Consider the following 26055-nt stretch of genomic DNA (forward strand, 5'->3'; position numbering starts at 1 on the left):
AATTGACATTTACCCCAGATTACCTCCTGGCTTTAACAGGAGCTTTTCTGATAGGCATTGAATAAATGTATGAATTGCAAAAATAATTGCAATATCCTTGGGCATTTGCTTTAAAACATTAATTTATTCAAATAATGAAGTGCAAATGTTACACCAAGACAGAATCCACCTGCTTTAGTGTGCAAGAAGGATTTCCTCAGCCTTTTTCTCCTCTAAAAGCCTCTACTGCACCTGGAAAGCCTCCCTGTGTCATATATGGCCCAGCTCAGCAGGGAAACACCAAAATTCCATTGTGTTGCTCCAAAAACGAGGAGCTGCCTAGTGAGGAATGGGATGTGTTAAAGTGTCCATGAGCACAGGACTCAGCTCCATGTTCCTGATTCCATGGACAGGGGCATGGCTGTGTGGAGGACTGGATTTTGCTCACCCCCAACGCAGAGAAAGCTCTTTTCTACATGACAATCACTGAGGTTTTCCCTTCCTTTCCCTTTCCTTTCCTTTCCTTTCCTTTCCTTTCCTTTCCTTTCCTTTCCTTTCCTTTCCTTTCCTTTCCTTTCCTTTCCTTTCCTTTCCTTTCCTTTCCTTTCCTTTCCTTTCCTTTCCTTTCCTTTCCTTTCCTTTCCTTTCCTTTCCTTTCCTTTCCTTTCCTTTCCTTTCCTTTCCTTTCCTTTCCTTTCCTTTCCTTTCCTTTCCTTTCCTTTCCTTTCCTTCCCCTTCCCCTTCCCCTTCCCCTTCCCCTTCCCTGGATCCAGAGCTACAGGAGCTGAAATAGCGAATTTGAAAGGATAAAACACCTGATGGGGTTTATTTTTATATTTAACTTTTACATTTAACTTTACCATACATGCATTAAACTCGCTATGATTTTGGCAGGCTTGTATTGGCTCCCATGGGACAGCAACTCCATTTATTTTTCCATGGATTGATCCTCTCTAAGACAAAAAATTTCTCTCTTCAGAGAGGCTGAAGGAGGACAAGTTTACCACAGATTGTCACCCTCCCTTAGATCCCCCGCTGCCCAATGGAGCAAGGAGGATCCCTAAATCCAGCCTCCTGAAAAACAAAAAGTTTTTTGGAATAGCTTGTGGCTGGCAGGTGAGCCACTCCAAACAAGCTTTATGAAGAATTATGCTTAAAAAAGGGGAAAAAACAAACCAAAAAAGGCTGATTTGAGCAGCCCTTGGCTCCTGTTTTGGCTGTTTTCCTTAGAGAAAGGATCCCCTGGGTGAGCAGGAGCTGCCCTGGGTGAGCAGGAGCTGCCCTGGGTGCTGGGAGCAGCTCTGGCCCTGCTCCTGAGCCTCCCATCCCGGGATGGAGCTGCTGTCCCTGGGAGCTCGGGCTCCTGCCTGCCCACACCCAGAGAACCTCACGGGGTCTGGAGCTCTCTGCAGCCCCAAAATCCTGCGGCAGCAGAGGGGATCTGGCTGCTCTCCCCAGCCCTGAGCTCAGCTGAGGTGTAGCTCAGGACCTTGGGGCTGTAACAAGCTCTGTTTTCATGGTGTCTTCCAGAACACGCTCGAAAAAATTCCCCCAAAACAACAGAACTTTCCCCTCTCCCCGGTTTTTATTTTTCCTGCAGAAGGATCTAAAACTGACTTAGCTACATTAAATATATCTGCTCTTCAGTTCCTCAGAGGAAATATCCCGATTTTTGCAAGGAGTGCTCATCACTAAGGTTTGTAGCCTCGATGTAGCAGAAGTAAATTGACAATGAACTCCAGGTGGAATTCACATTTCACTTGTTTCAAAGCATTTAAAAATGTGAAATCCAATGAAATTTCCTCTCTCTTGCACTACTGCAATACCTTCACATCAAAAGCCAGTGTTTTGTTTGAATTTCTGTTAAAGAGCACCTGTAATCCAGCAGGAATTCCGCAGTAATTCCTGTTTGGTGCCTCCTCTGTCCCAGTCTCAGCTCCAGAACAGCAATCTCTCAGCCTTAAACCATAATCCTGCATAGGTTTGAAAGATAAATCCCCAGCACTACTCCTCCACCTACAGATCACCCACAAAGTTACTTTAAAATATGGAAATTTCTATATATAAACTTATATGAAACTATGTATCCTATGCATAATGTATTAATACACACATTATATAATATACATTATACATATATATATTTCAGCTTGTTAATAGTAGAAAGTTTCATGTCATGAGGGGTGTGGAGTTTTGTTAAACAGCACCACATTTAACTAGATCATGAGATAAATAACAAAGAATTTGTGTAAATAGGAAGTCAACCTTGTTCATTTCATAAAACCAAATGGAAAAAAAAGTAATTCAACTAAAAAAAAAAAGTAAAAAAAATTGTTTTGCTTGTTGCCAGGAAGAAAATGTTACTGGAAGCTTTGATGCTTGTGGCAAATGGTATCAGTCATCATTAATTTGACTAAAACTGTCAGTTTTGTATTATTTGACAGGCACTTCTAGTTGGGGCTTATTTTCTGAGAACATTTTGACAAGTGTATCACAGTACAAGTATTTCTAAATACAAAGAAACAGTTTAGGAAGCAGTCAGAATGATGCAGAGAGGTGTTTGGGTTAACTTCTCAGGAGTCTGGAGAGCAGAATGCCAAAATTGAGACAAATATTCCCCAAGAAATAACAAACACACACACAGAAAGCTGTGAAAGTTTTGCCTGTAAGGGTATGAGCACAAGTAATGTAATTCATTCTACATCTTTAGAGGTTTTGGTGTTTGTTTTTTTTTAATTGAACAAGCACAATTTAATGTGCTTGTTTGTGAATAAAAAAGGAGGAATGAACAGATGATACTGAGGACTGCAGATATTAAAAATTGGCTGGACTGAGGATGCTTCACTAGAACCAGCTGGCTGATTTTACAAACAGATCTGGGCAGAAGCGGTGGAGTGGTGGCACATGAGACTCACAGAGCATCTCCCAGCACTTTTGGCACCCTGAGAGATGGGGCTGGGAGCCCTTCCCTCAGGACAGCCCTTCCCAGCCCCACCCAGAGCAGTGCAGGAGAAAGGAGGATGACAGCATCCCAAACTCCAGAACAAAACCCCATGGCCATCCCTCAGACTGAGAATGTCTGTGAGCCGCCTCCTCTCGCCAGGAAACACCCAATGCTTGAAGCAGGAGGATGGAAATTCACTACCAAGACTGAGTGCATTCATCCACCTCTAAAAGGGAAAACTTTTCTCCCCACTCTTTTTCCCAGATAGCTGCTGCTGTTCCCAAGTCCCAGGCTATTTTTGGCTGAACTGTTCCAGGACAGAACATTCAATAGCCTCTAAGGTTGCCTTCAGCATTCAACTGTGGGTGAACTGGCAGGAGGTTCAGTAACACAGCCTCAGATAATGGGTTGCCGTGGCAACACTCCTGCCTGCTGCCAAATTCTGGAGCTCAAGTTTAAAAGCTGCTCTCAAACCAAGGTCCTTTTCCAAAAAATCTCTAAGCTCTTATTAAAAAAAAAAAAAAAAAAAAAAAAAGCAACATACCACCATATTCACCTTAAAAATAATAATAAAAACAATTAAAATCCATCCCACATAAAAGGAGGCAGTCCTTGCTCTGGCATTTACTTCCAGAGCTGTTACTCCAGCTCTTCTGACCTCAGTATTGGCTTCTCTTCTACTGAAATGCTACATTTCCACTATGAATTTTCCTAGCTTAAAATCAAGCATGCAATATTTATATACTTCTAGTCAAGCATGCAGAAGATAAGAATGCCATTTCTGAGGCGAGCAGCAGAGTTTAAAAGGCAGTTCTGTTACTGTGGGTTTTCAAAAGCACCTCTGGTCACTGCCCTGTGCCCCTGTGGACCTCAGCAGAACTCAAACCAGCAGTTTCCCAATAAATAATTCTTTTTCCACTGGAAGTTCTGAGCTGGAGAAATAGTTGCCCTAATTATATGAAATTTAGGGCAGCGTGAAAAAACCCTAGACCTATTGAACAGGTTTTCTTAATACAGAAGGTAACACAGAAAGGAGTTAAATTTATAATGGAGCTTGAATGTCATTCACAAACTGCAGCAATGGCACAATTTTATTGTTGTATTCCAATTCTTAGAGCTTTTGAATTTGGATTTCCAATTCCCAGCTCTAAGGTCTCAATATATTTAAATACAATACAATGGAAAAAAAACCCCAACAATCTGCATCAGCTCAAACATCCTATTACACAGGGAGAGAATGCCAGGAAATACAGTATATAAAGGGTTTTTTCCAAGGAATGTTGATCTTGTTCCACTCAGTCTTCAAAAACCATCCACACTTAGAACCAGCTAAAAACGAGAGAGGCAGCTGAACAATCACTGACACTTCTGCTAAGAAATATCCTCAGCATCTTCAAAAGCCTCTCAGTGATGGACATTTCCATGGCTCTTTCAGAGTGTTCACTGTCAAGCAAATGCAATAATCCCCATGGCAGCTGGTGAGGCTCCAGCAGAGCAGAACTGCTCTGCACAGACTGTGCCTTGCACACCTCACCTTTCCATGCCTGGGGTGAACTGCCTGTGTCTCACCTTTGCACTGCTCAGGAAATCCTCCAGCACACACCAGCACCATGGCCTTGCTGTTATTTTATTTTAAATTCAATTTTTTTTAAAATTTAAATGTTATTTTAAATTCAATTTAGTCCCTTCATGGATGGTGAAATCCTAAGGAATAGGAGGAAGTTGCCTTCAGCAATTTCATGTTGGGCTATATAAAGCAAAAGTTTGAGATCTCTGAGATCTCATTGCTGCAAGAGCGACATAATGGGAAAAAAAAAAAATGAAGCACATCAGGTCTGGCTGATTAATGCATAAGTTATAATTCAGATTGCCTGACAAAGTATTTTAAACAAGGTATTTTGGCAAAATCCCTCATTCTAGGTGGTTCATTATACAAATAACATCAACTAAGAGCAGAATAATTGCTTTGCCTCGTCTCTTTCTGCACGAAGTGCATGCATTATTATTGCATGTACCTTCCCAAAGCAAACAACCTCCTTCACTGGCTATTAAAAAGTCTTTTAAGCTACTTGAATCATGAACCTCGCTGGTTCTGAGCGTGCTCTGCTTTACACAGGGGTCTTGTTTGCACTTCCTATAATTCTATGTCTGCACACCTGCAAATGTGTTTATTGTGAGCAGATTTTAGCAGCACTCAGGGGAAAGTTCAAGGATAACACTCCTCACGCACAAGCAACAGAACAGAGGACTCTTAAAGACACATTGTTTGCAGTGATTTAAAGCAATGAGCCTGTCTTTAAAACCTCTGTCAAATCTTCAGGCTCTCAGAAATCCCAGGGACAGAGTGGTGCTCACAGGTTCCAATGGTTACTGCTGGATTTTCAGCAGGTCAAAATAGGGAGGAAATGTCTTTGGGACATTTGGCTCTTCCTTCTCCATCCCTCCTCCTTCTCCCATCTGTGGTGGCTTTTCAGGACCTTGGGGGAAGAGTTTGTGTCTGGTTTTGCCCTGGGATGCTCAGAACCAGGGAAGTTTTCTGAGTACATTAACAGGGCAAAGTCAGTTATTCCCACATCTCCTTTCACAGCAACTCTCACACCCTCGAGAAAGGTTTATATTGAAACACACCACATTAAAAAAATAACCCCAAGGGGGAGTGGACTCTGTCCTGGTTTAGCAGACTGGAAATATTCAGCAGAACTGCTCAAATTATGCCAAATTTTCCAAAGATAGTAGGATTTAGGCTTGAGTGATCACTGTGGGTCCCTTCCCACTTAGGATATTCCATTATGCTACAAAAAAATCCTAAAAAATAATCTGGAGTTCAACAAAAATATGCCGCAAGTGAAACTTAAGAAATTAATTTCAGAAGACAGTTCAGTAGAAATGTTGCCATTTTCACTCCCAGATTTAGGATCCAAAAACTTTCCATCCTATCCCACAACAGAACTAAAATTGTGGCAGTTTTGAAAATTCTCCCATGACTGATGCAATCAGCTGCCAATGTCTCAGTGATAATGTACAGCAATGATATAGATATATATTTAACATGCACACAAATTATGCACAGTGTAAGTGCTGCAGAGAGACACATTTCCAAAAGGAAACAAGCATCTTCCAGCTTTGGAGATTCTGTGCTAACAAGAAAGTAGAACAAACACAAAAATATGCCCATTTTATTTGGATGGTCTTTATCTTAAGAGAATAAAAAAGCATCACAGAACCACTTATCTATCCTTAATATAGTTCTTATCTACCTGAACCAGTTCAGCAGTTGATGAAAACACAAAACCTTTGAGTTTCTGCTCTCTCCCAGCTCAGACTGAGTTTAAATCAGGGTGTTTACAGAATTGTGTTTTCCTTTGGCATCAGCCATTTCTGAAGGCACCCCCACAGCCTGACAAGCTGCACAACATTCTGCCTCTTCACTAAAAAAATTCTGAATGTGTGTTTTTTATAAGGGGAGATATTTACCCAGATGAATTAATTGGCAACCAGATTTCCTGAAATACAAGAAACTCTATGAGGCAAAGAAATTCCATGAGTACCTTATTTTAACAATAAAAACCAAGTAGCTGAACAGTTGCACCAAACTATTCTTGCCCATGGAATTATTTTCCAGTAAATCAAATATCCTGCCCTAAAACCTCTCCCCTGAAGTCACCCTTGCCATGATGAGAGTGTGCTGATGAGACAGAAACATTGCATTATTTTCTTTTGAGGAATTATTCTGCTCAGGGATGTATCCTGGCTGGAAACAGAATGGAGATTTTGGCCTGTGGCTCTGGGCTGGGAGCACAGACACCTCTTGGAATAGTCAATATATTTTCTGTCCCAGTGTATTTCCTTCTGGGTGACTCACAGAAGGACATGGACAATGGTCAGGCCAAATTAATTATTGAGGTAATCAGCTCTCTGGTCTTTGCTTTAAAGAGAGAAGGGTCAGAGAGAGCATGAAGTTAATCTATATATTGCAAAGTAAAGAGAGGGGTGTATTGCTTTTCTAAGAAATCATTTAAAGAGTTCTGAAGAGGCTTTCAGAGCTTTGGATAAAAGATAATGGAAAAATACCCAGGACATATTCTCATTATAACTTCTAGACCAATACTCTGGTATTTTCAGCAGAAAAATCCCAATTTCTCAACAGATTGCTCTTGCTTACTAGGAATTGAATTATTTCTTATCTGCAGCTGCACACCCTCACAGACCTGATTTGGTACAAGGAGACAAGTGAGACATTGAAATTTACCTCCAAGACTTAAAAATATCAGGGAGTATCTCATTACCTTGACTTTAATGGCTGATCAAACTGTAGTCTGTAGATGTTGAATACAGGCTTATTTCTCCCCACCCAAAAATGTTTTCACAACTGTGAGTAATGAAAGCTGTGCCCAAAAGTAGCCAAGAAAGCACTTCCAGTTCTGCAGCACGGCTTCAGTAGCACAAATAATCACTTGAAACTTTCTGACAATTTAATTTACTATTCAGCATCTGCAAGCTGACAGCCTGTGCCATGTAATTAAGAAAGAGATGCCTGGCAAGATTTATGTGCTGGGGAGAGCCCACTGGAACCTAATAGGTTTTTGACAGGACTGAAGAATTGAACAAACTCAGTGACTCTACTGGTGGATCATATGATTTCCTGAGTAAGATTTTTTTTAAAAAAAGTTTTTGAATTATGTTTATTTGCTTTAAAAACAAGCAATTCAGGGATTTCCAAATTCAAAGTGGCATTATTTGTGTTAGGTTATCAATGGAAGTTTTTGGATTGCATAATACAACACAGGAATTTCCACCTGCCTGTGTTCATATCCCACTGCTAAATTAAAAAGGTAGAAAATGTGCCTTCAGCCTAGGGGTAAATAATGTAGGAAAAATAGCAAAGCTGGCTTTGAGGAAAATCAGGAAGAGAGAGAAAATAAAGAATAAAATATTAATAATAATATTAAAGCCTTGAGCTAAAACAAAATAAAGCAAGGAAAGGCTTTAGTCACGCTATGGAATTCAGCTCTGAATCCTTTACAGGAACGACAGCACAACCCAGCACAATAAAAAAAGAGAGTTTAGTTTGGAGTTAAAGAAAGTGGGTCTGTTCATGCAAAAGCTTTCTCTTTTGCAGGGAAATGGATGATCTATATCAAGTATTTAAAGCTTACTAAAGAGAACATAAGGACAATTTTGCACTGACCTGGACCACTTGCCTGAGATCTTCCCGTTTCAGATGGGATCTCATTAAAAATTGAGATGGCAGCTCTGATCCATTTTACATCATTTTACACTGCTGACAGTAATTTAAACAGGCTCCAACAAAAACAAAAAAAAAAAAAAAAACAAAACAAAACAAAACGAAAAAAAAATTCCAACCTTCTATTTAATTTCTCTTTTTCTTTATCATTTCTCCTTTTCAAAGCATGTTTCTTTAATCCCTGGGCTGAAATGGTTCCAAGTCTGTGCCTTGCAAGCTCCCTGGAAGGGCCCAGGCAGCATTTCAGGCATTTTCATTCCTGCCAGGCAGAGCCTGCTTGCCTGGTGACACCTTCAGGTACCTCACAAACCACCTCCAGTGCTTTGAAAAGTCTTTATTGTGTCTTTCAAACCCACATCCCTCCTCTGAGAGGCTCAGCTGGGATGTGCCCTGCACTGCAAAACTCTCCGTGGGTGTTGTGGGCTGATTCACAAAACCTGAGCTGGGCTGAGGACCAGCAGCAGTTGAGGAACAGATTAAAATTTGCAAAGATTAGTGAAGACCTTTTCTTTTCCCTCATTCCCCCTTTGCTTTTATATCCTGCTGACATATTTCAGCACCACAGGTGAATCATGTCTCCAAACAGCTTGAAGAAGGGGGACACAAAGCAAAGCCTCTCTTTAAATCACAGCAGCACTGAGTACAACTATTAACTCCTCCATGCTGAGAATTCAAATACTCTATTTGTTCTAAATACACAGTTTTTTTTCCCTCTTCAGACACAGCCAGGCAAGGGGGCTGAACTTTGGCTTTCAGGACACCTCTGACATTAAACCTTCTAACAGGTGGAGCTAAAGATGCAGCTTTTTTGTGCTTTAGCCCTGAGCTGATTTGTGCAGCCAGATTAACCAGCCACCTACGTGCTGGCAGCGCTACAGAAAGTTTCGTGCAGTGTTAATCAAAATATTGACTAAAATAAGATATTTAAGATAAAGAATCCTCTGCTGCTGAGCTGGGTGAAAAGGCAACTGGAATTTTGTGAGTTGTGTCAGAAGGAATATTGTTCCTGTAATGGTATTAAAAAGGCCAGACAGAATAATCTTCTCTTGTTTATTAAAGCATCTTGGACTTGACCGAGTTGGTGAAAAGAAGGTTATTAAAGATCCTGCTATATAAATGATGTGACTCACGACACAGATTTTTGGAATTTCAGTATTGTTTCCTGGTGAAGGTAAAAGATGTGTTATTTTCCAGAGGACTGGGTGTCCTGGTGGCCCAGCAGTGCCTTTGCTGTGGCGTGTACTCGCTGTAAGTGAGAGGTCTGCAGGGCAGAATGATTGCACTGTCAGCCACAAGAACAATGAGCTGTGTTCCAGCACACAGAAAGCAATTTCAGAGGGAAAAACCACCTCAATGGAGCAGCAAGAAGCAGTTAGTAAGTAAGGAGAGGCAAATAGCTTTTCTTTCCCCACTGCTTTCTCCCATAACATTTTCATTAACGTGACACATAAAATTATGAAATAAAGCACTAATATAATCAGCTGCTGGCAGTGATTAAAAAGCAACCCCATGTCCAAGGCTTTTCTGCATGTTTCCATGGTTAGCTGAATAGAGTATTTTAGAGCAGTGGAATTTGGGAGTTTTATTTTTCCTGTGATCACTAATTCCACATTAGCACCACCACATTAACAGGCTCAGTTCTTTAAAGACAATTGTATTTTACATGAAAATGGTGATAGCATCCAATATTCCTAAATGCTCAAGAAAGTGTAAAGCCATCAGGCACACACTAACAAGTGCACGAGCAGTAACTTAATTTAGGAAATTAATGCCACACACTGTCACTCCAACTGTGCCAAACAACTTAATATGTGTTCCAAAGCAAAGTTAAAGTTCTTTATAACCCCTGATGTGCAAATTGAGACCTCAAAACGATTTGATGCGAACAGCCTTTTAAATTGTCACAATCAGCCAAGAGCATCTCTCTCATTTGTGACATATGCTGAACTATATTAGTTAGATATTACCAATTTATTTCAGCAAAAGCTTAATTTCAGGAGGCTTGCTAGCCTTAATTTCTCCTGAAACAGCTTTCTGGTAGTGTACCTGTAATATGATTCAATTTATTACAGCAGAGCTGTCTTTGCTAGAGAATTTCCAGAGTTAATGTATGCAGCTGCAAGTATTTTCCTTAATCAAAGAGAAAAGAGCCACTTTCCATTGCCAGATCTCATCAGAGCACAAGCACCCAGCAGTGATGGGTATTTCTGTCCTGCATCCATTGCTGCAGTTCACCAGAGCATCCTTCAGGAAATGCTGCCACTTGACATTATCCCCCAAGCACCAGGAATTCCTGCTGCCCTCCCAGCCAGGCAGGATGGACCACCTGCATCCCACCCAAAACAGCCCAAACCGAGCTGGGAAACTGAAAATGGATTGAAAGTTTTTGTCTACAGCTTTTAACACTGAGACTCTGTCACACCTACAGGAATTCCTCTCACATCACTGGGGTTTGGGGTGGCAGAAATCACAGCAAAACTCAGGTTCAAGGTTAAGACACAAGGAGCTGTATCAAATGAGATTGTTGGTGAAGTTCTGCAAAAAAATTAAAACAGCACTAAATTAAAATTAATTAAACACTAATTAAAATCTACACTAAAATAGAGGTGATATTCTCAATCACACCCCTCTCCTAGGCCATAACTGGATTTTTCAGCCATTTTATGCTAAATAGTCAAATTTAATGTGTTGGTTTCTGTACTTCTGTTTCTCTTCAGCAGGCTGTGTATCTCTGGTCCTCTGGGGATCTGTCATTAATAGGCTTTGTCTCTGAATATTGTATGCTAGATTCAGTAATCTGTGTTTTCTGGAGGTTCCATGCCAGCCCTCTCTCCCTGAAATTTGCTCTCACTTGCAAATATAATCACTATGTTGTTCAGTACCTTTTTATTATTAATAAATAGATATGAAGATAAAACATATTCTATTTTCCTATCAATTCCCAGATTTCATCTTATGGCACAGTACTCACATGTACATCTATTTCTTCCCCCAGAAAATATGAAAACACTAAAAATTCCTTACACACCAAAATAGAAATGCTGAGTCTCTCCACTCTAAAAATTGCAAAGATGAAAGAACCAAAGTTTTATTTATTTATTTTTTTTTTTTTTTTTATGAGAAGATTAGGTCTTGAGTGTTTAAAATGTAGTTTTGCATTTTTATATTCCGAGCCAGTATCACACAGTGAAAGTGCAGCCTCAAGGTGTTTTGGCATCTGATAGCAGCTAGAGCAGGCTCAGCAACAATAATATTGTGATGTGGATCTGGATGGCTTTTTTGTCAAGGTAAAAATTGAGTTATTGTGTGCTTTTACAGGCGACATGAGCAAAGGAACGGTGTCAGGGTGCTGGAGACAGGATGCTGACAAGGATATTGCTTCACAGCACTTTTTCAGATCACCTTTGACTATGATGCTTTTTGAACACATGATTTTAAAAGTTATTCTGCCCCCTGCATTCTTATGGAATCACAAAGGAGAGATAAACCTCTGGGAAAATTGGTGGGAAAAGTGATGACAGCTGGGAGGGAAGATGAAGGTAGGGAAAAGGTTGATGGATTATTGTTCTACCAAATGCCAGCAGTAAGAGCCTCAACTTGTAAAAAATGGCACTGTTGAGTTGTTGACGTAAAGGCAAAGCAGCTGCTGTTCCAGAATTCCTCTTTGCACCCTTGCAGAGACAAAAATCCCTGGGATTCAAGGTGGGAGCTTGGGGGTGTGCCTGTGTTCCAACCCACGTGTGCCCTGCAAGTCAGAGAAGCCATTCAGGAGAAAGACACAAAACACTTGTCCCAGCCCTCTCCAACACCTGCCCCAGGCCACTCATTTTCCCAGGAACAGCCAAAGAGTTCTCCTGAAGTCAGGGATTCACATATCTGAGGGGGCTTTATTGACATACAGCACCTTTCATGAGCCCCAGCACACCTTTGTGGGATTAAAATCGAAATACTGAGATGCTAAGAACAATTACATTCTACAAGGCACAGAAATACAGCTGCCTCCAGGATTCCCCTCTCCTGCAATTAAAGGTGCCATTTATTACTTTTTAAGAGACAATGAACAAGAGTCACATTAAAAAACTTCCCAGAGAAGAGTGACCTTGGGCATAAGTCCTTGTTCTGCCAAGGCTTTCAGATGGGAAATGATACAGAGCTGTACTGACAAGTGTCAAATCTACATTCTGGGCTTTGTTGAGGGTATGCCAGGTCCTTTCCATACTCCTTCATACCCAACAGTAACAATTGGGGCTTAAATAGGGGTTATTGTTATTACTGAGTGTGCAGAAAATTCAAGTATTGTCTGCAAGAACCTGACTACCACGATCCTTTTACATCTGTGGAATAGAAGCCATCATAGGCTTGTTTGATCCACCTGTTTCATGTAATAAATGCAACTTGCAGCTACAATTCTACTACTTACTGGTAGTTACTAGTAATTTACTAGTGGTTCCTAGGTAAGCAGCAGTCACCTTTAACTTGACACATATAAATACTGCCAGGTTTGCACAACCCTGCCCCAGCAGCACGAGAAAGATGCTGATGAACTGAAGAGAGTTCACAGAAATAAAAATCAGTGCAAAGAGTTTTTATACATCTTTGCATCAATCCACATTTTTTCCACTCTTTTATATCTTGTTCTTGACATGTTATAGGTATTTCAAGTCATGAATTTGAGCTTTATTTTTGCTGCATCACTTTCAAGCCCTTGTCCATGGGAGACCTTCTTGCTTTTTCTTATTCATTTGCTCTTTCTTATTTCACTCCAATATTCTGGTTTCATTTTGAGGGTGACAACTTTCGCCACTGTTTATCAAGATCTTCATCAGACTTACTCATACCAGGCTCATGTCTCACATTCTTTTTCCTTGGATCTTGTGGGAATGCTGTGATTTTTTTTCCAGTTTTGGCACACAGCTTTGTAGGTGGGTTGCAATCTGTAGGATAGTTCCCAGTTATTTGAGGAAGCAATTGCGTTTAAATGTGTCAACACCTTCCCTTAAGTGGATCATTTCTCCTGCCTCCTTTAGTGGGGAGCAGGGGAAGTCACTGATTGTCTTCAACTCATTTGTGTCTTTGGCATTCAAAGTTTTCTTTGAAAAGAAAGCAGATTTTCCTACAGATTTTAAATATAGGTATTTGTTTTGGGTTTTGTCCTGTTCTTTTCCCTGTAACTCTGGCTCCTGTAACGCTGCTGCTGTGCTGTGCAGATGTTTCCTGGCCTATCTCTTGCACAAAGGATGGACTAATGGCAGCTCTTTTTGGCATTATTTTTCAAAACAGGGTAATAAAAATATTCAAGTTCTGTGTATCTGGCCTGATCTGCAGTGGAAGTGCACAGGCTGAGTACACAAAGTGTGCAGACCCTGGGGAACACAGCTTGGGCACAGAGGGAGCTGTTTTTTAATAGGGCTTGGTTTAGTTATCAACAATCTGTGCACAAGGAAAATCTCATTATGCTGTTCCCTCCATGCAAACTCTGTAAACAATATTGATAGGAGTAATTAACTTGACTTTCTAAATATTGTAATATCATTATAGACGAAAAATGTCTTCAAAAAATAACAAAACATTCTTCACTTTCTGTGCTTATCTTGCTTTTTGCTTGTCTCATTCAGCCTATGCAGATTTTTCCCTATTTGACTCAGTCACCTGGCATTGAAGAACTCTGTTCCAGAGCTATCCTTGACTTCAATAAAAAAGTCAATTTTTTTTATTGTCTGTCTCATATCCAGCAAAGAACGACTTTATCAGCTCTTGCTGCTAGTCCCTGCAATACTCCAGGCTTTGGACTCCATAGGTGGTATTTTTCTGGGATTATTTTACAAGAAAGGTGGATGATTCCTCTTTTTATTATTCTTTTATAGGTTTGTTGGAGCAGAGTGAGATTTTTCTAACAGGCTTTCCATACATGCACTGTACTACCAGGCTCAGGGCAAAAAGAAGAAGGAAAAATAATAATTTTCTGTGTCTCTATTGAGAAGAGAATAAACATTACATAACTGCATGGGTATATCCCACTTGCTTCAATTTTCAAAGAAATTAGTGAGTTATTAACTGAAAAATTCAGACATTTTGAAATGCATTACAAATCTCCTTTCTCTTAGGTGCTTTGGTGGCAGACAAACTTGGGAGGCAGCTGTAGCTCAAAGTCATTTTTGAAGCCTATTTAAAGCATGATTTGTGACAAAATTATCAACTTCTTTTTATAGGCAGATTATGACCAAAGTACTTTTATAATTTTCTAAATCTAGCAGTGCATCAGGCATTCACACATGTAACCTTAAAATGATTACAAAACCCTATTTAGACTCTTAATACACATCATCCAAACTATCTGCAAGCTCAACTTGTTTATACAAAGCTTTTCAAATCATTCCCAGTTTCCTGCTGGCTGCCAGTCTACCATCGAATTTAATGTGTTCTCCTAACAGGAGCAAGGATCTTTCTCCAAATCTTGTGTGCATTGAGTGGGATGGAGGGTTTTTTGTGGATAAAGATTTATTTTTCCTCAAAGTCCTGTCAAGCCTCGCCTGGGCTGAGCAGCTGGTCACGCTCCACCCCTGCAGGCAGCGATGCTTTGCTGCAGGGGAGATCTCTGGAGATGGATTTGCTCTTCTCAGCTGACAACCACATGGATTTTACTTGGCTCTGCCATGAGATAAAGATATCAAAGAGTGCCTGGCATGTCACACTGTCACAGAAGAGCAGCTCAGGAGAGACCTCTGGAGCTCGTCCAGGCTGATCTCTTGCTCAGAGCAATTCCAGCTGGAGCAGTGACACAGGACCAGTTCCACTGGGGATCACAGAACCCCACACTGGTTTGGGCTGGAAGGACCTCAAAGCCCATCCAGTGCCACCCCTGCCATGGCAGGGACACCTCCCACTGTCCCAGGTTTTTCCAAGCCTTGTCCAGCCTGGCCTTGGGCACTTCCAGGGATGCAGGGGCAGCCACAGCTTCTCTGGGCATCCCCACCCTCAGTGGATGTCACTTTCCCTGAGGAAGGAGATGCCACAGCCTCTCTTGGCAGCCTCCTCCCACATCCCTGATCACTCTCACAGGTAGAAAGTTTTTCTTACTCATCTTTCCCCATGGCCCAACACGTGCCTGCTCTCCCCAGAGGTGTCCTCTGGAGCAGCCTGGCTCTGCTGACTCTGCTCTCCCACCAGGGACCTGCAGGCAGCACAAAAATGCCCCTGAGACTTTTCTGCACAAGGTTGAACAAATCCTGTTGCAGCTGCCTCCCTTCATCCATCAGAAGCTCCAGCTGCCTGACCCTGTGGTGGCCCTTCTATATTCCTAGAAAATCCCATTCTTTGCAGATTTCCAGCCATGAGGGGGAAAAAATAGTGCTGTTATGGGGTTATTCACCTAAATGAGACCAAAGGCCTTAAATTAGGGATAACAAGAGAAAAATGTTATCTCTTTTCTCATTTAGAAGTTTGAACCCAGTCAGAAATACACATAAAAGTGTGTGAGGAGGAAATCACCCAGAAGGAAACACTCACTGCACTCAGGTTCAAGGGAACTAATTTTGTCACCAGAAGAGAAATGTAAATGGTGAAAAGCAGGTACATGGCATAAAGCTGCTCCAGGGTTATACATATATATGCTACACTTCCAATAATTTCAGGTCTGAAATTTCTGGTTATCAAATCACTTTTGTTGACCTGGTACAGCACACTGAAATTTTAGGCAGAACACTGGCAAGCTCTGTAAAAATATAATCTCCTTATGCCCCACCTGAAACATATTCTGTGCTGACTCAAGCTGACTTTCTGAGCAAGGTGGTCTCTTCAGCAAATGTCCAGTTTGACTATTTTAATTTAGCTAGATTCACTACCTGTGCCAAAACTGAGTTAGCAGGAACAGGAGTAATTCACAAGCAGAAGTGCTGCTTGTACATCCCCCAGTACAATGCAAGAAATATGCTTTTGATGATATCTCAGAGCAGAGGATGACTCCTGCAAAAGAGATTTAAGGGAAGGAAACCGACAGAAGCTTTGTGACATGGTGGAAAAATATGGATTAAATGTATCAGAGCTGTTGCTAAGAGGAGCTGACAGAGCTGCTGAGATAGCTCAATGATTAAACAGGAGCGAGAAACTGTGTTCTCTGTCCACCTCTACAAGACTTCATCATAAATTATTTCATTAACTTGGTGTATGGAGACTCCCCCCCTAAAATAGAAGTCAAATTGCCATGTAGGCAATCCTCAGGAACATACAGACATGCCACTAACTCTCATTACTTGTCTGAAACTGAAAAGAAAAACATCCTTAGGTGTACAGGCTGAAACTGAGAAGTAAAGAAATGCCATGTTGAATATTATAAACTTGTAATGCAAGAAAAAAATCCCTGAAACACTTGGGTCTACAGAAAATTTTAGATTGCTGTCAAAGATCATCATTGAAGTGTGAAAACATTCTAAACTGACTTCTATAATTCAATACAATAATCTCTCTTGCTCAATGCCCAGCCTTTTCACTGATCCACTCACTGTCTGTAAATCTTTTAATATCCCTGAAGTTTGGTGGCAGCTTCTTTATCAGCTCATATCCTCAACAAGCCTGAACTGAACCCCCTTATCAAATGCACAAACAGGCCTTTATTCACCTTCTTCTTAATGTGACTTATTAGAAGTTGAATAAGTTTTGTAGCTTCTCTCTGTTCCTAGAAGATCTCAAAGGAAATCTTGTTAATGTACATTTAATTGCTGCAGCTCAGCCTCAATCTTCTCTATAGCAACAAATATGCACTGGCTACGTCTGTCAAATCTTCCCTCAGCTTCTTCCTTTCTGCCTTTTATGGCCAAGCCTTTCACACAGGTTTTCTTTTGTGCAAAGTCTTCCCCTCTATGGATCTAGACAGGAAAAGATCTTTCAGTTATTTTGATGAGTTCTTCACTCATCCTGTAATTGCTCTCACACTCATCCAGCCCATGATGCTGCACATCCCATGCTTGAATACCATGAATAGGACAGGAGCAATGGAGATCAGGATAAAAACTGGCAATTCCTTAGTCCTATCCTCTCATTTTGCTTTTTCTTCTTATTTTTTTTTTTTTAACTTTACTTCACATTTCCTTGCTTGTATTATATTCAGTCCAAAAGAATAAAAAAAAGCAGATTTTATTTGAAGGTTCAATGTCCCATCATAGAATTTCAGTTAAAAAAAGGAAGAAAAATTGTCAGAAAAGACAGATGAAAAGGAAACTAATGTCAGGAGGTCTGAGAGGAGAGGTGTGTTAAAGAGGGGTCCTCTCTGAATCATATTCTACTCACTCTGTGTTACAGCTTCTATTTCTGCACACTTCTTACAGTTTGATAGACCATCATAGCCAACCTGGGAGAACATAACATTAAAAAAAAAATAAAAAAAAATCCAGTCTGTTAATTTCTTTTCAATTTGCACACAAAAACATCCTGTGTACCTTATTTCAAACCACACAGGGAACAGTTCTCACAGCCCTGCCTGGTAACCAAGGGATGGGAATGAAAACATCATCCCCTATTAAATTTGCTGGAAACACGGTGCACGCTATCAAAAGAAAGAAAAGAAAGGTGTTTTCAGAAAAAAACAAAAACCCACAAGTGTTTCACTGTCTGTGAGAAATCAAGAGCAGGATGGGAAAGGCTGTTTACACAGGCACTTAGCCAGGAAACTGTGTTTTCCACAGAGCCAGTCATTCAGGGAGCACATCTCCGATTTTCCTGAGCTCCCTCCCTCTCTTCTCCAAGCCCTGCAATTCTATTGAGAAATCCGTCTGTAGGTGAGGCAGCACAGCCAGTCCTGCACCCTGCCTCTCCTTTAGCTAAGTGCTACCACACCGAGGCCATTTGTAGGAATTTTTACACAGCAAGACAAACAAACGCAGACCCTTAAGGAGACGCGTGAGCTGCGCGAAATCGCCACCAAAAAAATCCTCCGGAAAGCATCCTCTCCTCATCTCCCGCGAAAAGCAGCGCTGCTAATTAACAGGCTTGATGGAGAACGCCGTGAGATAGACGGAAAGTCTTGTCACTTTATTTGTGCATGCTTCCCTGCATCTTAAGTTGCATCTCGGGCTGGCTGAGGATCATGTGAGGCTGGGTTATAAATGCGGAGCCGCGCACTGGGGCTGGCAGTGTGTAAGCCTGGCAGTGTCGTGCTCGCTGCTTTCCTGTGCTAAGCTGATTTACTTGTTTAAGGTCTGACCTCATCATCCTGTCAGGATGGATTCCCACCTATGCAGTTAACAGCAGCTCAGCATCGGCTGCGAGAGCTCGCCGTGTGTTAATCGGAGACACGGAGAGAGCTGCCGAGATTTGTTCTTTTGTTGGCTTTTCTTAAGAAGAGGAGTTGAAACAGAAGAGATAACAAAGAATCCATTTCCTTCCCAGAAGAATAGGCTTTTGTATTTATTTTTTTTTCCGTTTGAAAAGAAAAAAAAAAAAAAAAAAAAAAAATAACCCCCCAAATAAGATGTCAGTGTCTGGCAAGAAGGAGTTTGATGTGAAGCAGATCCTGAGGCTCCGCTGGAGGTGGTTCAGCCACCCCTCGCAGGGCTCCGCCGGCTCCGGGGGCTGCCATCAGCAGGAAGGATTCGAGCACAGAGGGACCCCGGTGCAGAACAGGCTGAAGAGCCACTCTCGGGACAGAAATGGGCTGAAGAAGAACAGCAGCCCCGTCCACCACAACATCCTGGCCCCCGTGCCGGGGCCGACGCCGGTGCATCACCGATCCATCCACAGCTGGCACCAGCAGAACCTCATCGAGCAGCTGCGAGCCAGCGAGGACATCCCCAAAAGCGGCACAGAGGAAAACTCTGCTAAAGAAGACTCAAGTAAAACCTCACAGGAGCTGCAGATGATCACAGAACAAAATGCAGATGAATCTGCAGAGAGGTAGGAGTTTTAAAGTCTGCACTTGGAAAGCCAGACTTGTTTCCAAGTTATTCCCTGAAACTGTCTTTGTTTTTAGCCAGAGTTCCTTGCTGCATTAATCTCACTTTATTTATATATATGTGTGTGTGCACACCCACACTCAGATGAGAAGGAACCCTTCTGCATCAGAAAAATGAACAGGAACATTGTCATGAAATGTTGATCTTTACTTAAGGTACATCATTCCATAACTCTTCCATATGCATAAAATCTGCCAGTTTGTCAAATTTGCTCTATCAACATCCACAACATCTCAATTTCTTCTCTTGATTTATTAAGTGTGAGTGCAATGAGAAAAAGGAGCCTCCTGACATCCTGTCCTCATTCTGACTTTATCAATGGGTGCAACATTGACAAATGGGAGCTGCTGGAGGTGCACGGGCTCTGTGCTTGCCAATGATCTCTCAAATTTCCCACTGATTTTCTTTTACTGTCTTCCCGGCAAGGAAAATTAACCTTGAACTGAGTGGAAAGGAAGCATCATTCTTTGCTTTTTTAAAGGTTTGTTTGAAGGTTTGTACTTTCACAGCTCATTTTGTATGCTCAGACAAACATTTTCTGCAAGGTCAGGTGAAAAAACATTACAGCTCTGAGACCTTAAAGGTGTAAGCACAAAGGAAGAGCTATTTTTAAGCTGTGAATAACAAAGAATACAATATTAGTACTACTTATTTAATTAAGTTTTTTCATGTTTTCTTTTTTTCAAAACTCTTGTCAGTATTTTTATCTTATCCAGCAACATTTTTACCCCACCTTTCCCCACCTTGGGCTCAAATCAAGCATTAATGATACGATTATTTGCACCATTTGATGAGATTGCTATGAGTCTTTGGACATAATTTAAATGTATTACATTGCATTTAAATACAAATTTATCTTTATTGAAGTTACAGTTCTCTCAGTAGAAACCAAGCTGACAGCTTGCATATTTTTAGCAGTTATTATTTTTCAAGTTGTGCATCTGCTGAGGGGAACATCTGCAGATGGAACAGCAAAAACTGCATTCCAAAATGTCACTTGGAAACCAGTCCCAGTAGTCAATAGGTACCAGATAAAATCATTACAGAATAAAAACACTGAGGAAAGGACTGTGATTCCAAGGTTTGGAATGGGGAGCAGCATACCCTTAGCACAAATTTCCTGAAAAAAAGGTGATTTTAGACACACCTGAGAAGGAAAATTGATTTAATTTGAATAAGGAACGCTTGTTCATCCAAATAAGATTCTACACCATGTGAAGAAGGAGGTAGAAAGAAGCTGAATTGGTTCAGTTTGGGAGGTAATAAACCACTTCATTCTAAAATAAGATGTGACATTTTCTCCAGCTATATATAAAGTTTCTGCTAAGGCCTCCTGAAGTTTTGTACCTTCATATCCACTCCAATTTAAGTTCTGCTCTTGAGCTGTTTGAAGTTGCAGCTTTTAGGATGGCTTTGGAACTGCATATGTCATATATTTTTATGGTCAAATAAGTGGGTTTCTTTGAGATTTCAGTAAAAGCCATCATTGCATGTTGTAGATTAAAATCTATTTTAACATTCATCTTAAAAAGCTGATTTGATAATAGATTGTTTGTAGAGTGATTCATGACTATGAGTTTCTCTATAATTAAAATTTATTTCAAGAAAATAAAGCTGGCCATTAAGGACAACATAGCTCAAATTTCTTTAATATGTACCAACAGAAATCATTAAGTAAAACACTGTTCCCTTCCCCTACAGCAGCCAGCACAGGCCAGACATTAATTAATGCATTAATTGGTTGGGTAGAAATGAGATATTGAGAAGAAATAAGGAGAAGCAGCCTTTTATCTACATCTACCTAAATCTAGGATGTAGATATCGATATACATATATATTGATAGATATCCTGATATATTTTTGAAACAATGTCTCATCTTTGAAATGATGCCATTAAATCATTCCAATTCTCTTTTTCCTTCAGAAGTTCCAGATAGTCCCAATCAATGGTAATCAATGGGCTCTGCTGGTGATCACCAGGTGAAAATCAGGTGTTTGCAGGATCCCCTGAGCCCATGTTCTCACTAAAGCCAGCACAGCAGGAGCTGCTCAGGTATTGCAGCCAAATTTCACATCCACACCTGAGCACACCAGATTTGCCTTTTGGAGCACAAAAGCACCACATTTTCAAAGCAGCTGTCTCTAAACCACTGTATTTTCCTCTGCTTGGAGAAATCCCATTTTTTTGGTGGATCTCAGCACTCTGCTGAGTGTCACATGGACATCCAAAATAGTAGAAAATCTATAGATAGATTAGAGAGAATCTGCCCAATACCTCAACCCTGGGCAGAATTTGAAGGCAGTTTCTACTAAGAGTTTAATGCTTCCCATGGAAAACTGGAAAAGTAAAAACAATATTCTGAATTTCTTCAGAAAAATTTGAGCTTTCTCTAGAATAAATTTGAGCTTTCTCTAGAAACCTCAGGACTGAATGCTGTCAGGGATGGACAGAGAGCACTCTGGGGTTTGATGAAATAAAGTTGGTTAATGAGGAGGAAGGTTAAATAATAAAGTTCCAACCAACAGTTCCATCTGGAATACACGATCATCAATACACTTATTTCTGCTTTCTTCAATTCATTTTGATATTTCTGTCCCCAAATTAAAGAGTGCAAGCCTTAAAGAAATCCTTCTAATCCATGGGCTTCCTTCTGAATCATATCCCATGACAAGTGACAAAATAAATGAGGCTCAAATGACTAAAATTCATTAATTTTGTCCTAATCATAACCAGTTAATGTGTGGTCAACCAATGCATTCCGAGCCATAAACAAATGGTTTATTTATTGGTACAAGGGTAAGGAAAGCATCTCAGCATCCTGGGGCTGTCTGGTCCAGTGCTGCTCAGGGAAGCAGCTCAAAATCTCCCAGGAGCATCAGAAATGCAGCCTTGACCTGCTGCTCTAAGATCCTTATGGAAGTTACATCTGAAATTTGGGAAAAAGATGAACAGTGAACAATCTGTATTTACTGACCTCATCTGATTCTCACCAATCTGCTCCTTGAATGAGCACAGGGACCTCTTCATGGGTGAAAAGAAACCAGCTAAAGCCTGCATCACCACCAAGTTATTTTATTTGTAGAGTGTATTTCCCAACACAGCATTTTCTGGTATTACTGGGGTGAGCAGCAAGCTAAACCTGTGGAAAATGGCCATGCCAGGGAAGAGCAAACACCTCCAGAGATTTCAGGTTTGGCTTGAAGAGGGAGCTGAAGTGAATTCTGTAAAAACCCATGGGAAATCACCGTGGGTGGCTGCTGGTTCAGCAGGCAGGGCTGGGGGGGCTGAGCACTCGAGCTGCTCAGGACACCCCTGATCTGTCCTGTCTGGAATCTTGTGAGGTTCAGGCTCTTCTGCCAGGGGGACAGGGAAGCATTTCCATTTCTTTCAAAGAAAATGATCAGGCAGTGATCCAGAGACATCAGCACACACTGGGGGATTTGATTGTTGGATTTTGACAGGCAACAGAAACTTTGTGTGCACCCCATGAACACCTATGTGCACTGAAGCCTCCTTAAAGAAGAGTTTTGATATTGAATTTCTTCAATCACTTCCCTAAAAATCTTCTGGACTCACAGATATTGACTTCCCCATGGGAGCACAGTGCCCAGTTAATTTCTGAATTTATGCCCCACTGCCACATCCATTCCTGCACGCCTGCCAGGGCTCTGGTTCCACAAGTGTGCTATTGCAGACCACGTGTGCTGGTTAAGTATTTCCTAGTTGCCCAAAGGCACTTAGATTTCAGTACTAAATGTAGCATCCATTCATCATTTCTTTTTCTCTTCTGCATTATTTTTTTTCTAATTATGTGGCTGAAAAAATGCTGACAAACTCTAGTTTGGGACAAATTCTAGTTCTGTTAAGGACAAGTGTTTTCTAATTTCCCACATGAGATAAAATATATTTCTAATTCATTTTAATAGAATCTTTAGATGTCGTAATCTAAACATTTAGTCATTACTGATGCACATGGAAACAGATACTTGGGAGGTGCATCCTCCCAAAGGCAATCCTTTTCTGTGGTGGCTATTTTTGATGTACAGCTATTTTGATCATTCATCTTAAGACTTGAAAATTCACAGTTTTTTGGCAGACATATGGAAATAGCTATCAGACTATTTTCTTCAGTGTCTCTGGCATACATATAAACACACACATATGTGTACATGACTATTTCAGATGTTGTCTCCTATCTGAGTTATCCCTCGAGTTCTGCTTTTAGATCCAGTAGCAGACGACATCCTTGGCTCCCATTCCAGTGTGAAATAAAGAAAAAGAAAACAGGTGATAATTTTCCTGGTGAAAATGGTACATAATATGAGTTATTCTGTCAAACCTCTGGTCAAACCAGATCGAGAGAGCTTTTGGCACTGCCAGTGAAGTTCTGGGTACCCAAATAAACAGAGGAGCACAGGAATGACTGAGAATGGCAGGAATAAAAGGGAGGATGGTGATGTGCCCTGTGCAGGGGAGGTGATAAAGGGCTGCATTCAGGGGGGGACATCACAGCACTGCTTCCCTGTCCTGGGTAAGAATTCAGTTCCATGAACAATCTCTGATGCCCAAGGTAAAGTTTAGAAATGACAATTCCTAATCTCACATCCCAGCGGCCTTTTTCTTTAAAACAGAACTACTCCAATTTGGTTTTCACTGAACCTCCAGCATCTTGAAAAGTACTTTCAGAAAATCTTAACAGCTAAGTATTTTAGAAGCATGATAAAGAACTCTGGACATGTAGTCAGACAGCATTTCAATCCTTCTGTGCCAAAGTTTGCCCAACCAGGTTTAGGAGCTTCCTTGCTTGTCTACAGTACAATTTAAGCTCGTTAATGCCTTGGTCTTCCCCCATCAGTATAGGTACCATATTGGTCTCCTTATTCTTCTTATTGCCACACTTTTCTTCTTTACACCCTTTTTATATGTTTAAAAATTGCTGTCAGTGTAAAGAGCTGTGATTCTTGCAGTCTTGTCTCAGAATTCCTGTCCTGGCAGCTCTGATGTTTCACTGCTGATCTGTCTGGACTTGCAGCTCAGTGGCCAGACCTGGATGTGTTCCTGGCAGTCCTGGTGGAGAGCTGGATTCCTTCTGTGTCATCCTGACTCAAATCTGTTTAAATGTCCTCAGTAGTTGTTTTTCTCTTATCAACAACGTGGTGCTGTTGCTCATGCCTGCCTTGTGATTCATGTGAAACTCCTGCCTCTGTACCACAGACCTGTTCCCAAACCATCTGGACATTTTTGCAGTTATTTGTTCCTAAAACCAGCACTTTGCATGAATAAATTCCATCTTGTGTTTATCAGATAATGCCTCCAACCGGCTGAGCTAATGTTCAGTTCTGATTTAACCCTGATTTAGTGATTTAATATTCAGTTTTGATCCAATACCCCACCATACCCACAGCTCTTCTCAGCTTGGCAGCATCCTCAATTATAATATATAATATCAAAGATTTCTCTTTATTTTTACAAGTAATTTAGGAAATTTATGAGAAGTTATAGAGGAACTTCAGTGCTAAGTTCCTTAGGACCCCAGTTTGATTTATTTTCCTATTTCTCAGTGAACCACTGATAATTTAATGGCACGATTTCACACCAGTGTCACACTTGTTCCAAAATGGGTTACTCCAGCCAGTCCTTGAGGTAGAACTTTACATTATCTGATATAAAACACTGAAAAATAATACTCTTATGTTCAGGGTATACTTGACAATTCTTCTGTTCTCCATAATTTCGAGTAAAACCTGTTAGAGGCACTTCAGCTTACTTTGACGTGTTATTCTTGGCAAATTCTTGCTGACTGAAGTTTTACTTCTAAGTGCTTAGAAATAATAATTACAGGAATTTTACATGGTATAATTTGGCAAGAAGTAGCAACAAGGAAGAGAAATGATGTTTGTGTTTTGTGGAGAATTATTCTGTTTCTTTCGCGTTTATAACAATTTAATATCAATTCCAGCAGTATGTTTTAAAAAGATGATTTTCTGCAGGCCTGCAGTGGATAACCAAAATGTTTCCTTGTTACCTCAGGGAGAAGCAGAAAGTGATTTTCTTCTACCAATGATCTTTAGCTAAAGGTCAAAATATGAGTTTGAAACTATATTGTTTAAGATGTTTGTAGCTGATTTGAGAGGAGACAGAAGTTGACAGCATTTTATGGAAATTCACTCACAACTGGTTGAAATATGGTAGCTGGGGGTAGCCAAGAAAATTTGATGTCTAATGTTTGCTAAGTGTGGAAAATCTATACAGTTATAGTAAGTGGTCTCTGATGCAGGATTAAAATCTAAGAGGAAAATCACTTTTTTTTCCAGCAGTTGATAATTCATGAAGAGGAACAGGCCTTTTGAGGCCAAGTGCAAATGCAATCAACAGTGACCAATGAATTAATTCTGACTAAACAAATGCTGTGACCTCACACAGGAGCGTTTGGTACAGAAATTAGAATCAAAATGTCTCAAAGGCATCCTTGGGATGAATTCCTACTCTCACCTTCTATTATGAAGAACTTGAAAAAGCAAAAAAATCGGGTATTGAAGTGGGTTGAAATAGTTATTAAAGGTGAAAGGAATGAGTAGAATTTTATTTTGAAATTAATTTTATATTCACCCAATGGAAAGACTAGATATTTATTCCTTTTTGTTTTGTTTTGTTTTGTTTTGTTTTGTTTTTTTCCATAGCTAGATAAATAGAATAATAGGAATACTTAAGCTGAAAAGGGTCTCTGGGTGTCATCAAGTCTAACCCTGTCTACCCACCAAGAAGTCTATAATGAGAAATAATCTGACTTACTAGAAAATACACAATATTTTACAGGCCTACATTCAGCAAGCCTAGCTTTCAAAGATGAATTATTACAGGCAAGGGAAAAAAATACCATTTAATAGTAATTTAAGAATCTAGGATAATTCCAGTCATTTCAAAACAATTTTTTTATGATTCA

General features: G+C 40.5%; 1 protein-coding gene across 2 annotated transcripts in view; it reads left to right on the forward strand.

Moving 5' to 3' along the window:
- Positions 1-26055, forward strand: part of KLHL4 (kelch like family member 4) — a 73269-nt gene that overhangs the window by 18635 nt on the left and 28579 nt on the right. Inside the window, exon 1 of one of the 2 annotated variants that reach the window (XM_058848211.1) lies at positions 18310-19052. The exons of the other annotated variant lie outside the window; for it this stretch is intronic. Within the exon in view, the coding sequence (XP_058704194.1) occupies positions 18631-19052 (422 nt within the window). The 5' untranslated portion in view covers positions 18310-18630. Of the gene's footprint in view, positions 1-18309; positions 19053-26055 lie in introns of those variants that run through there. 2 annotated transcript variants of the gene reach the window in all.

Source organism: Poecile atricapillus, chromosome 12, assembly GCF_030490865.1.
Source record: "Poecile atricapillus isolate bPoeAtr1 chromosome 12, bPoeAtr1.hap1, whole genome shotgun sequence".
NCBI lineage: Eukaryota > Metazoa > Chordata > Aves > Passeriformes > Paridae > Poecile > Poecile atricapillus.